Raw genomic sequence first — 12,167 nt, 5'->3', positions numbered from 1 at the left:
CAAAACAAGCTAGTTTTTGCTCCCAGCTCTTATTATAGTAAGAGATTGAAATAAATATCCAGCATACTAACATAAAAAAACAGCTGAAACAAATTGCATGTGTTGGAAAGGAGCCTAAGGGAGACAGGGTCCCAGAATCCATTCAACTCTAGTGAGATTCAGATACGTAAACACTTTAGAGCAGTGATTCTCAATCAGGGTGCCATGGGTTTGAGATCCTTCCAAGGGTCCCATGGGGTCCCATGCAAAGTTAGCACTGTTAGGTGTGCAAACGTGGTTTGCAAGAGAAACCCAGAGATTTAAAATAGGAATCTGTCACATTAGAAACCATCAGAACTTCTGTAGTGCTTCTGAATTCTTCACAACAGAATTGCTTTGCTATTTTTCTGGAGTCAAAAAATTAGTGAAAACTAAGAGCAGGCAGTTTCCAAGGCATTGCCTGGAGTATAAAACCAAGGAATAGAACTACTACTTTAGAATAATGCAGCCCAGAACAGTTTTGATTATTCTTTGATCTATTTCACATAATGACTTGGCTTCAAGATATCATCTGAGAGAAGAACTAACATGCTTTCCTAGCATTCTTACTCTCTATTACATAAGGGTGTGCTTGCTATGAAGGTAGTTAATACTACCCTCCTCCTGCCTCCAGTGCTGTTGTTGCACTTTACAATGATTATTTGGGTGTTGACTTAAATTTACAAATTCAGCATCAGCTCTGGGTGTGGTAAAGAATGGCACTAAGAGAGTGGGAGGTGAGGAAATGCTGTTCTTCCTAAATATCAAAAGGCAAAAGTTCAAACAAATGGCTCTTTTCCAAGGTAATAAGTGAAAAGTCACTAACGGGAAGTGCACATTTCATTGAAAAGTCCTTTCTTTTTATAGCCTCTACTTGGAAAATAAACTGGAACTTTTTTTTTTAATGGAAAACCAGTTTGTAAAATAAACTTCCAATTCTTGGTAGCAGATAATAAACAAATTTTCTTGCTACAGCCATAGAAGTTACATTTTAGTTTAGATGCTAGTGATGTGTCAACATCTGTGTTCCACATTTAAGAAATAGTAGGGTGACAACTATTCCAGGCACTTCAGGAGGTACACATCAATCTTATTAAACATTTTGCTTACTATTGTTAACATTGGCTGTCATACATACATGATGAGGAAGTGAGGTACAGTCCTATCTTATTTAACACTCTTTTAACCTAAAAATAGAATGGGTAACTGTATTGAAATGCTATTAATATTCAACTCATACAGCAAACTGCAGTAATATCTAATGAGTTACTAGACTTGAAACTACTTATAACATTCTGTCTTGTTTCTTATTTTCTCAGGAACAAGAGTTCTGTAAAGTAACCCCATAACATTTTAGAATAATCGTATTTCCAGACTCATGCATACAGCAAGTGTGAGGTTAAACCAGGGGTAGGCAAAATGCACCTTGAAGGCTGGATCTGTCCTGCAAAAGGAATTTGTCCTGCCCATGGCAGGTCCCTCAGCCCCAACCAGCCCGAGTGTAGGGGACAGCCTAGGCTGTGGCACATACGGCCGGTACTGCTACCCCCAGGCATGCAGCAGGGCTGGGGTGGCATAGTGGACAGACTCTGCTTTGCAGTAGCCCCAGCAGTGGCAGCTCCTTCTGCTGCCTCTGCCAGTGTGTGTACTCTGCCCCCCTTATGGGTCTTCCCCCTTCCCTGTCCTAGCCCCAGCCCCACACTGTCATTGCCCTACGATCCTGGCACTGGCCCCATCCTCCTGTCCAACTCCCACATGCTGCTTCCTACCCACCCACAGCTCCATCTCATCCCTCAGCTGAGTGTCCTGATCATGGGGGTCCTCGGATATTTAGAAAGTTTTGGTGTGCTGTAGCTGGCTCGTGGGCAGTGGGGGTGCTGACCTGATCGGGGTGGGGATGACGCTGACCCAGCCTTAAACAGCTGATCCAAACTCCCTAACTGGCCCTCTGGCCCAAATAATTGCCCAACCCTGGGTTACTGTGTTTCTTACTATATTAACTTCTCTGTTTTCAAAGTGATGTAAGTTTTCATGAACCTGCACTTGGAACTTTTTGGGGGGGTTAAAAATGTTTCCTTTCATAATGCTATGAAATGACATTTCAATGTACAGTTTATAGTAATCCAAAAAGGACAACCTGCAACCTGGGTTTCTTGCTCATCTGTCTGGCATTGTGATTGAAAACTACTTCAGCTATGACAATCAAAATTATTAGCCATGAAATAACAGCTGTAACAGTCAGTCTCCAACTATAAATTCTATTTTCTTTCAGTCTTGAAAACTGTGAAATTTTGTTGCAAGATCAAAAAAAATAGAATAAGTCTAACTGGGGATTCAATAATAGTTTATTATTAATCAGTAATTAAAGATTGTTTATATTTAGAAGATGTACATATTTTTTTGGAACCAGACCTATAACAAACTGTTGCAGAAATGTATTATTGTTGAGTTATACTTTTTCCTTTACATATTTCAACCTTTTGGCTGGAATTGAAGTCTCAAATCTTCCAAGCTTTTTCCAAACAGAAAATACCATAATTTTTTTGTGACTTTTTGCAGCCAAATTCAAAAACCCTAAATGTTTGCATGCTCAGTGAACTGCATCTAAAGCCCAGACTTTGAGAAGTAAATTCCCCACTGAGGTACGGTCATAGGCATTATTGGCCAGTACTGTACCCAGGCCATTCCCCTATTCTCTACCTTCTCTTCCCCCCACATACCTCCCCATGCAGCAGCTGCAGCAGCTTCAACTCTGACAGAGGGGTCAGCAAAGCAACAGCAGCAGCACATGGTATTGGAGCAGTGATGAGGGGAGTTTGCTGTTGAGGAAGATGTCATTTTCTCTTTTTGCTGCTGACATGCATGTTGAGTAGCCAAAAGAACACCAATTTTGGGCAGAAAAAAAGCAGGTGACATCTCTCCCAGCACCATAAACTACATTTCACAGAATGCTTCTCACTCACTCGCACTCCTACACAGCAGTGGCTGCACTGCTCTCCCTGTAGTTGGCAGATATTGTAGGAAGGTATGGGTTGCAGGAGGGGGATTGGAGAATGAGACACTCCTTTAGATCCCTTCTTTTAGGCAGTGTCTAGAGCTTATGTCCTGCTCAGTCACTCTTCCTGTTAGAAGGCAGAATGTGACAAATGGATTTTTTTTTAATTCTTACCATCCTTATCTTCCATTGTCTTTAATAAAAAGCTTAAAATAGTTACATAAATTCCTAATGTTATATAATCTCCATGCATTGTCATGCTCATAAGGTAGCCAAACAAACCTCCATACTTGCCTTTAGTAGCATCCATGCCTCCCACAGCATAAAGTGAACCCACTGTAGACTTTCTAGGTTTAGTTCGGGGACTCTGCATCATGGATCTCCTTTCTGGTAGCAGATGATACTTCATAGCTTCCATTAGAAGTTTTTGACACTCAAGGTCATCCACAAACATGGGACTGTTTTCTAGATCTGCTAGTAACTGAGCAAAGACAAGTATTGATCTATATGCACCCAAGTTTTAAAAGGGAAGATGCAGCTTGATAACTGAAACAAAATTACAAATCCTAACCCTCAACTGGGGCCCATCTCTCATTTTAACTTTGTCTTAGTCCAAATAGATTACCTGACATAAAATATTGCAAATACAAGAAAATAAATTCTTCAAAGATTATATTTTTATTTATGCATTATGATCAGGTTAAAACTATGAGCTCAGTCTTACTCTGATTGAAATCAGCAGAGAGACTTGAACACAAATAGTAGCATGGTTTTAACACATGCTTTTATATTAATGCAAAAATGTCTATGCATTATACTAATAGCCAGTATGTTTATATAAGTTTAAAATCAAATATATGCCAGAGTAATAGTTAATATGTAACAATAAAACCTTGCACTCTTTCTGTCACCACATACATTCCAAATAGTCCAGACCAGAGTGATTTGTGGTTCCACTCAAATTCTAAAAACACATTGGATAAGAAGAAAAAAAAATCTATGATTCTGACCAATTAGGAAGTTTAGAGCAAACCAGAGAAGAAAATATTTGAGTTATAAACAATGTAAGACAATGTGAAGTAACAACTTCATAAGGCATTGCATATCGCATTGCAAGACATATTTCTCCATATATATATTTCATGTACACATCTCAACAAAAACAAAATCTCACAGTACAAATATCAAGCTGCCACAGAATGTCAGTTTGCTTCAGAACTGTATGTCCATCTCTAATTGTCATGTTGATGATGTATCTGTTTCAATCTAAGCAATGAGTAACACCAGAGGCACCTCCACAGGCATGTTCAAATGTGCATGGACATTTGATTCCCCAGGTACAAGTAGCGGCAGTGAACCCTGTGCTGTCACTACTTGTCCCCAGGGAACACCCGTGCCGAGTGCTTTGGTGCATGACAATTTGCCTCCCATGGGGTAGGGGAGGATGGGGCCAGCACAGCCTCAGCAGCCTTACCTGGGGTCCTGTGCACTTCCTGGGGCTGCATCTGTGGTGATTCTGCCAACTCCAGGTAGTCAAGCTCCGATTTTTAGGAGTGCACGCCAGCCAAGCATGCATTGCTCCATTTTTTTTCCCCACAGTTTTTTTTGACCCCTAGATAACCAGTGGTCAAAAAAACCCATGGAAAAAAAAAACTTGGTGCAGCACATGCTTGGGTGCCGTGCCTTTGCAGTGCAGAGAACACTGGACTGTGTGGTATGTGGCACTGCAAATGTGTTTGCAGCGCTACATATTGCATGACCACACTCATCTGGACACGCCCCACATGTGCTTCATTGCACAGTTGACTAATTAGCTTTGCAGTCATGGGTACCATCTACAAATACCAACAGCATTACGGCACATTAAATTAACTTCACCATAACATAGTACAGGTACTCAACAATTCGCTAGTTCAGAACTAAATCTCCAGTTCAGAAAAATATATATTTACACCTTGAATATTGTGAATTCAAGGTTTAAATATCGTCTCTACAAACTCATCAGGGGAGATCAACAGCAAATAGGGAGAGCCCTTTTCTCCCCAGCACCACCTGGGGTGACGAGGAACAATGGTAATAAGCTGATGGAGAATAGGTTTAGGTTAGAGACCAGAAGGCAATTTTTTACAGTTAGGGCGGCCAAAATCTGGAACCAACTTCCCAGGGAAGTGGTCCTCACCCCTACCTTGGGCAAATTCAAGAGGAGGTTGGATGATCACCTTCCTGGGGTCTTGTGAACCCAGCATTCATTCCAGCCTATGGCAGGGGTCAGGCTAGATGATCTGTTCGGGTCCCTCCTGACCCTAGCTACTATGAAACTATGAAACTATGAATTAAACATGTTTCTAAGGCCGTAGTGATTTAGATGTATTACCCTTTAATCATGTACTTCCAAGTACCTGTGGTGGAAGCAGTGGCAGTCTAATGTAAGAAAGGAGCATTCCTAGGTCTCGTTGCCTCTTCTGCAAATCATGCCTCACCCACATCATCAAAGCCTGGAATATAGCTTCTTCATCTGGAACATTGATGTCATCACTAGATAAAAGCTTTGCAATTTCATTTCCAGGAAGTAAAAGAAATTCTTGATTCTTTATTACTTCTGTGAAGTGTTCCTAGAAAGAAAAATATTTCAATGAACTCATGGTTTTAATACCTTGGTTCAGAACATGAGTTATACTTACATAGATTATATTCCTCTTCTCTTATAGCATCTGGGTAAATTATTTTTAATGATACCTAAGTCAATGTGACTTCTTAATTAGAACTGAACAGATAAGGCAGCCTAGTGATCTTTAGGGGAGTATGTATAGGAATTGACTTAAAACAACTTTTAGAGGGAAGCAGTAGGAGAGGAAAGCCAACAAGGGGCTGAAGATTAACTGCCTTTGTCAAAAAACTTTTAGAGAATATGAAAAGCCTGATGATAGGAAACTGAGGCCCAGAAATGAGATATTCTAGGTGCTGATATCCTGGAAGAAGCAGAATTACAGGTAGGCGATATTTACTTTGTCCCAAACAATGGATAAAAACACTAAATACTGTAACTGGACGGGGGGCGGGGGGTACATAACTAGTCTAAAAGTGAGTTAGGCCCAGGGCTGGAGTTGTGTTGAAGGTTACAGTTCTTTAAAGAACCTTCCTAAAAAGTGCTTGGGTTACGACAGGGATAGTAATTTTTCACTTTCATGAGAACTCTCTATTTTTAACCTACTTGACAGTATGTTTTAAAGTTTATTTTAGTTTATATTAATAACAGGATTTTTCATTAAAAAAAATTAAATTCTGTATGTCCAAGTGATACCCATTTTATAGACTAATGAATTTTAATGTTATGGTTGCATAGCTGAAAACCAGTTCATAAGTAGTTTTGAACAGGTTTATACATTGGATCATTGACAAAAATTGGGTGTAGAATTGAATACTCCTGACTCCTAGAGTCATGTCCTGAATCAGGACAGAAGCATTTGCATGTTTTCTAAATTTCTTTTATAAATCAGATTTGTAAAACTGATATTAAAATACCTGCAAGCGGAACAGAAGCAGGAAGTCAAGACAACATTTTATTTTCAAATATACCATAATCTGTTTATCAGAACAGGCATACAAGATAGGCAGTCAGTGAAAATGTAGATTGAGGAGTCAATGGGTGGGCGGGGAGAGAGAAGGGGGATGAAAATGTAGATTGAGGAGTCAATGCAGGGGTTGGGGGGGAGAGAGAGAAGGGGGATGAACAGTAGAGAGGTACCTGAGGAGTCAGATGTCAGGCAGGTTATAATGTGTCATAAATCCAATGTCTATTAGTCCATGATTTGTAGTATCCAGGAAGCTGATGAAGTGAAGTTGATGAAGGAGGTTGATGAAGTGATCTCCCCAATCTTTCAGTTCTAATCCTCAAAGGAAATTTACAAAGCACTTCCCAGAGACGAGCCTATGAAATGCACTTCATCAACCTCCTGGATACTAAAAATCATGGACTAAATATAGACATTGGATTTATGACACATTATAACCTGCCTGACATTTGACTCCCCCAGGTACCTCTCTACTATTCATCCCCCTTCTCTCCCCCTCTCCCAGCCTGTCTCTCACCCATTGACTTCTCAATCTACATCTTCACTGACTGCCAGCTTGTATGCATACCAGCCCAGCCACTGGCTTCTTTACTTTTCATTCCATCCAGGAAGAGCACATACCAACTGCTGAAACTTCCTTAGCCTGATGAAGAGTTTTTGAACCCAAAAGCTTGCTTAATTATTTTTTCCAACTATTTAAGTTGTTCTAATAAAAGTTATCAGATTTACCCAAAGAACCTTGCCTGGAAAATTATAAGAAATTTATAATTTTCCATGTATATAAAACAATTATTAAATTTGTGCCCCACCACTACAACAGGGAAAGTGTTGGAAGAGAAAGCAGCCAGACACCCACACCTTCCCCCCATTCCTTGCCCCCAGTATCTGTTTCTGTCTCCGTCTCCCTGCCACCTGTCTCTCCTGCCATTTGTCACCCCTCTCCCCCCCACCCCCAGCTGCCTGCACGCACTATCACTTGCCCACCCTCTGCCTGCTCCCTTCCCTCCCAGATATTTGCCCTACCCCTAGCTGCCATGCTTTTAAAGGGGTGTAGTTAATAATACTATCTACAGCAAAAGAAATAGCTGGGGAGGAAGGTTCCAATCTCTTGGAGTGGCTAGGAATATAGCAGATTTTGGACTGTTGTGGGACTACTGTACAAGTAACACTAATACAAGTAATATGTTGTTTCATTCCTGCCTTTATTTTAAATACCATATTCCATCTTTGCATTGTGAAAGAAATTTAAATTGTTGCTAAACAAAATGAAGAGTTCTGCTGATCTGAAGTTTCACCTTCTGTCTGTCACCCATTTATTTTGCAAGAGCCAGTACAATATTCACATGCCTTCTTAACATTATTGTTTCAAGCACTTTGAATTCTTTATCTTACCATAGTGTAAGTATGTGCCACCTTCAGGAGTTCTGTGCAACCCTGAGCATCTCCAAATGAGCGAATTCCTAAGCAGTTTGAAGGATGGAGTTGCTTCATAAGAAAGTTGCAACACACCTCAATGACTTGTGACAGTTGTAGAAGACAAGCTGCAGCTAGCAGGCTTTCTATAGTGTCTTCCTTCAATTCTAATATACCTGTATGGTTGACATAAAGGAATTGATCAGTTAATTCATTTGCCAGTTATTTCCTCTGTAGCTGTCTCTTTTTGCATTTTCTCTCAATAACTTTCCTCATCTGAAAGTTCATGAGACTAATAGGTGCTATAATTCATAAACATTTGACCAGCTATGGATGTATATATGCACAGATAATGAGTTTAACTATTATACTGGGCCTAATTTTATATTAGGCCTAATTCTGCTTTGAAAGGTGAAATAAGGAAAAGAGAGGTAATGATCATAGATCTTTTAAAAATTAAAAAAACACAGATTTTTTAGACTTGTGTGCAACATACAAAACTTCGATAAACATCATTATTGAGGTTGCAAAGTCACATATTCAAAAATTAGTAGAATTAAAGTTCCTTGGAAACTGGGAACTGTCTTATTTTGTTAGTATTTCTATTCAAACGTCAGCATGTTGAGTAATCTGCTAACACAAGGACCCTTTTAACATCTACTTTTACTTATTTTTACCTTTAAAGCACTAGCAGTCTAGCACCTGGATAGGAACTACAGTTCTTCATCATCCAGTGCTCCCATTATGAAGCTACTGTTTGCAAAAAGGCATCTCATTCAAACAAACCAGTTAGTGAGTGAGAGTTTGAGAGGGAGAGAATAGAGAGAATAGAGAATGGAGTGGCAGATTATAGTAGTGGGGATTATGTAATAAAACAGAAAAGCTCGCCTAAAAATGCAGATAACATTTGGCTGAGTGGGAGACGGCACATCTCCATACCAGAGTGCGTGCAAAGGGCATTGTTCTAGATGTAAATAAACTGCTATATTCTGGGAGAGTAATTTTCTATCCAAGGCACAGTCATGAGGAAAGAGACACATTACATGCACATTTAAAAGCTTGGACAGTTTGGGGGTGGGGGGGGTTGGCTTCTATGGTGGAGTGAGCTTTTATCTGGCTAGTATGGTTTGCCAAAGAGCCGGTATCTACATCCTTCCAGAGTTTGTATATCCTGGAATAATGTGGATTTTTTAAATTGGATTATACACTATAGTAACAGATTTCCCTTTTACAGCATTTTCCCATGAACATTTCAGAGCATCAGGGAAAGGATAATTTCACAGTTCTCTGGTTTGGTCTTTTTTAGCTGTTGACTATGGATTATACTAGAAGAAAATGTTGAGGCTGGTAGACGGGTATGGTGAATAATGAAAAAGGATAATAGTATAGCTGGAAAACAAGCAGTCACTGTCCTGCCATATTGATCATATATGTATTTTTATTTTTCCTCAGAATAAGAGTTATTTTTCTAAATTTATCATCTCCAGCTGATAGTGCATTTCATGAATACATTTCCCATGAACTATTTGTATATCTAAACCCTAATATAAAATGTGTGAAGTGAAAAATTATTTGCATATATGACAGTTTTTACCTTTCTTTACAGAATAAAAAAAAAAGATTTAGGAATTACCTGTATAAGCATAGTGCACCAGAGCCTTTAGTGCATCTGGGTCTACCCCTTCCATTTTGATTTCTTCTTGTTTTGCTTCTCTCACATCATTAGTAAACATTGCCGCAAAATAATCAGATACGGCACTAAGAACCAACCTTGAAATAAAAGCATTTTAAGGAAAATGTAAATTAGTTGATAATCTAAATAGAAAGCATGAAATTCAGTCCATTATACAATACATATGAGTGTGCAATAGGAATGCATTTTGTAAGACTAGAATATTTCATTGGTAGGGAGTGAAGCTCAAAAGATAATTAAGTAATCTAATTTTCTTTCAGAGTGCTTGGTTGTGCTGTTTTGCTTCACTGGTCTCTCTAAAGCTTGACTGTAGGAAGGGAGAAAAGAAGTGGATTTTACTGGTTCATCTTTGAATTTCTTTCTATTTACAATAGTGACTATGAAGCTGTGATCACATTAGTTACCTTGGTTGATGACGTAATTATTATACCTCTTCATTCATAACTAATTAGAGGCAACATAGGAGCATATATTATTTTAGCTTTTGGAAATGTCAGGCTTTAAAGCCTGTAAAAAGGAAGAGGAATTCTACCTGTGAGCTGGAATCTTGTGTTCTCCAACAATGAGAAGAACATCGCACAGCTGCTTTTGCTGGAGATAGTTCTCCATTTTGCGAAACGTCTGTTCTGCATGATTTGCAGATTGGAAGTATTCATCTGAGCCACCGGTGTTCATTACAGTTGGTGAACAGTTTGTTATTGAAATTCTGTAAAGAGAGAGAGTTGCTGGAGCATAATAGGACAGAATCCACTTTTCACTTTATCTTTACCTGAGTTACAGAAATTGCAGTATAACAGAAATTCTTAAAGAGTATTGATCCAATAATACTAGACTTAAAGGGTCATTTCCCATTTCTTTCTGTTGGTTATGCTGAAAGTTTAAAGTTTTACTCCTTACTTTAATGTCGTTTTCTAAGATAAGGAAACAAAAGTCATGATGGTTGATGGGTTGAGCACTGTATTGGGACTCAGGGGACTTGGGTTCTAATTTTCACTCTGTAATGGCTGACTGACAGTGGGAACGGGATTCACCTCCTCACCCTTCAGTTTTTACATTTGTAAAACAGGGACCTCTTATAAAAACTTTTTGTGATCTATTATTTAAAAATACAATGGTAGTGTAGGAGTGATGTTGTAGCTGTGATGTTCCAGAAACTGTGTGAGGCAAGATTTCTTGGGGTGATATCTTTTATTGGACCAACTGTAAGGCTGGGATAGAGTTAGACAAGCGTTTGAATACAAGACATTTTTCATCAGGTCTAACCAGAGCAAACCAAATGCAGCATTATCTTATGTTCTTGTCAGACCTGATGAAGAATGTCTAGCATTCAAAAACTTGTCTAACTCTATCCCAGCAATACAGTTGGTCCAATAAAAGATCACCATAAGAAATCATTGACTCTCCTAAAAAATACAATGTAATACAGTATATCTAGCACCTAATTCTGCACTACTAAATTTAGTGGTTAGTTCCCCTGGCTTCTGTAGATCCAGGATCTGACAAGAGAGAGTATTTATTCTTGACCCCTTATTACCATTCAGAGAATTTTTACTTCTGTCTACATTGTGTGCATGTGCTCACAACTTATATACCGCATATATATATATATATATATATATATATATATATATATATATATATATATATACACACACACACACAGAGATATATGCATGCAATACATTTATATTATACTACATTTATAGTGCACACATATTGATTCAAGTTTGTGGAACAGTCTTTTCACAAATACTTGCCTTTTCATTGAATGTATGGAGGAAAATCAATCCTTGCCATAACACCTTTAAATACAGTGGAGTTGCACCCATGATTAATTTGACTACTTAAGGACCAGTTGAAGAGGGGTAAATACCCAACCATGACTGACATCTAGCATAATTCATTCACTAACCAATTTGCCATAGCTGCCATAGTTGATTAAGAATGAAGTTCAACCATTTCCATTCTTTCCAATTTCAAATCCATCAGAAAATGAATTATCCCCAGTTCTAATCACTGTACAGCTCTGTGTTTGACTGAACCTTATGTTATGTATTTGATTGAATGCCTATCCATTCAATCAATCCAAATGTGCTGTATTGTAAAGATAAAAATAAAAGACTGAACTCAGAAGGGAAGCATCAGATAAATAGTGATTCAAATCCCTTGCATTTCATGCATGAGGAAAAAGTGACAAAAATGGTAGATTCAAATTGCTGCCAGAGGAGAAAATCATCTCTGAATACCTTCCTTTACCCTTTTTTTTCCAAGGGAATGATCTTGTTTCAAGAATAGAGTAGAAATAGAATGATAGAAAGAAATTACAATTATACTTTACGATTCAGATTCTTTGATCACAGTGAGTTCAAGTGACAAGGAGAAAATCGTTGCCACATTGAGTCCTTAAGAGGATCTTAGGTTCTGCTGGCATTCTGGTTTCTACTATTGTTGTATTATTATAGGCAGCCTCAGCTTT

General features: G+C 38.6%; 1 protein-coding gene across 1 annotated transcript in view; it reads right to left on the bottom strand.

The window, feature by feature from the left end:
* Positions 1-12,167, bottom strand: part of KLHL4 (kelch like family member 4) — a 94,733-nt gene that overhangs the window by 16,525 nt on the left and 66,041 nt on the right. Inside the window, exons 2-6 of the mRNA XM_090060634.1 lie at positions 10,224-10,397; positions 9,632-9,768; positions 7,978-8,174; positions 5,413-5,625; positions 3,308-3,494 (exon numbers count right to left, since the gene is read on the bottom strand). Of these exons, the coding sequence (XP_089916760.1) occupies positions 3,308-3,494; positions 5,413-5,625; positions 7,978-8,174; positions 9,632-9,768; positions 10,224-10,397 (908 nt within the window). The remainder of the gene's footprint in view (positions 1-3,307; positions 3,495-5,412; positions 5,626-7,977; positions 8,175-9,631; positions 9,769-10,223; positions 10,398-12,167) is intronic.

The sequence above is a fragment of the Crocodylus siamensis genome, chromosome 8 (genome assembly GCF_052110815.1).
Source record: "Crocodylus siamensis isolate JL-2025a chromosome 8, ASM5211081v1, whole genome shotgun sequence".
NCBI lineage: Eukaryota > Metazoa > Chordata > Crocodylia > Crocodylidae > Crocodylus > Crocodylus siamensis.
This window is presented reverse-complemented; position numbering and strand designations above follow the sequence as displayed.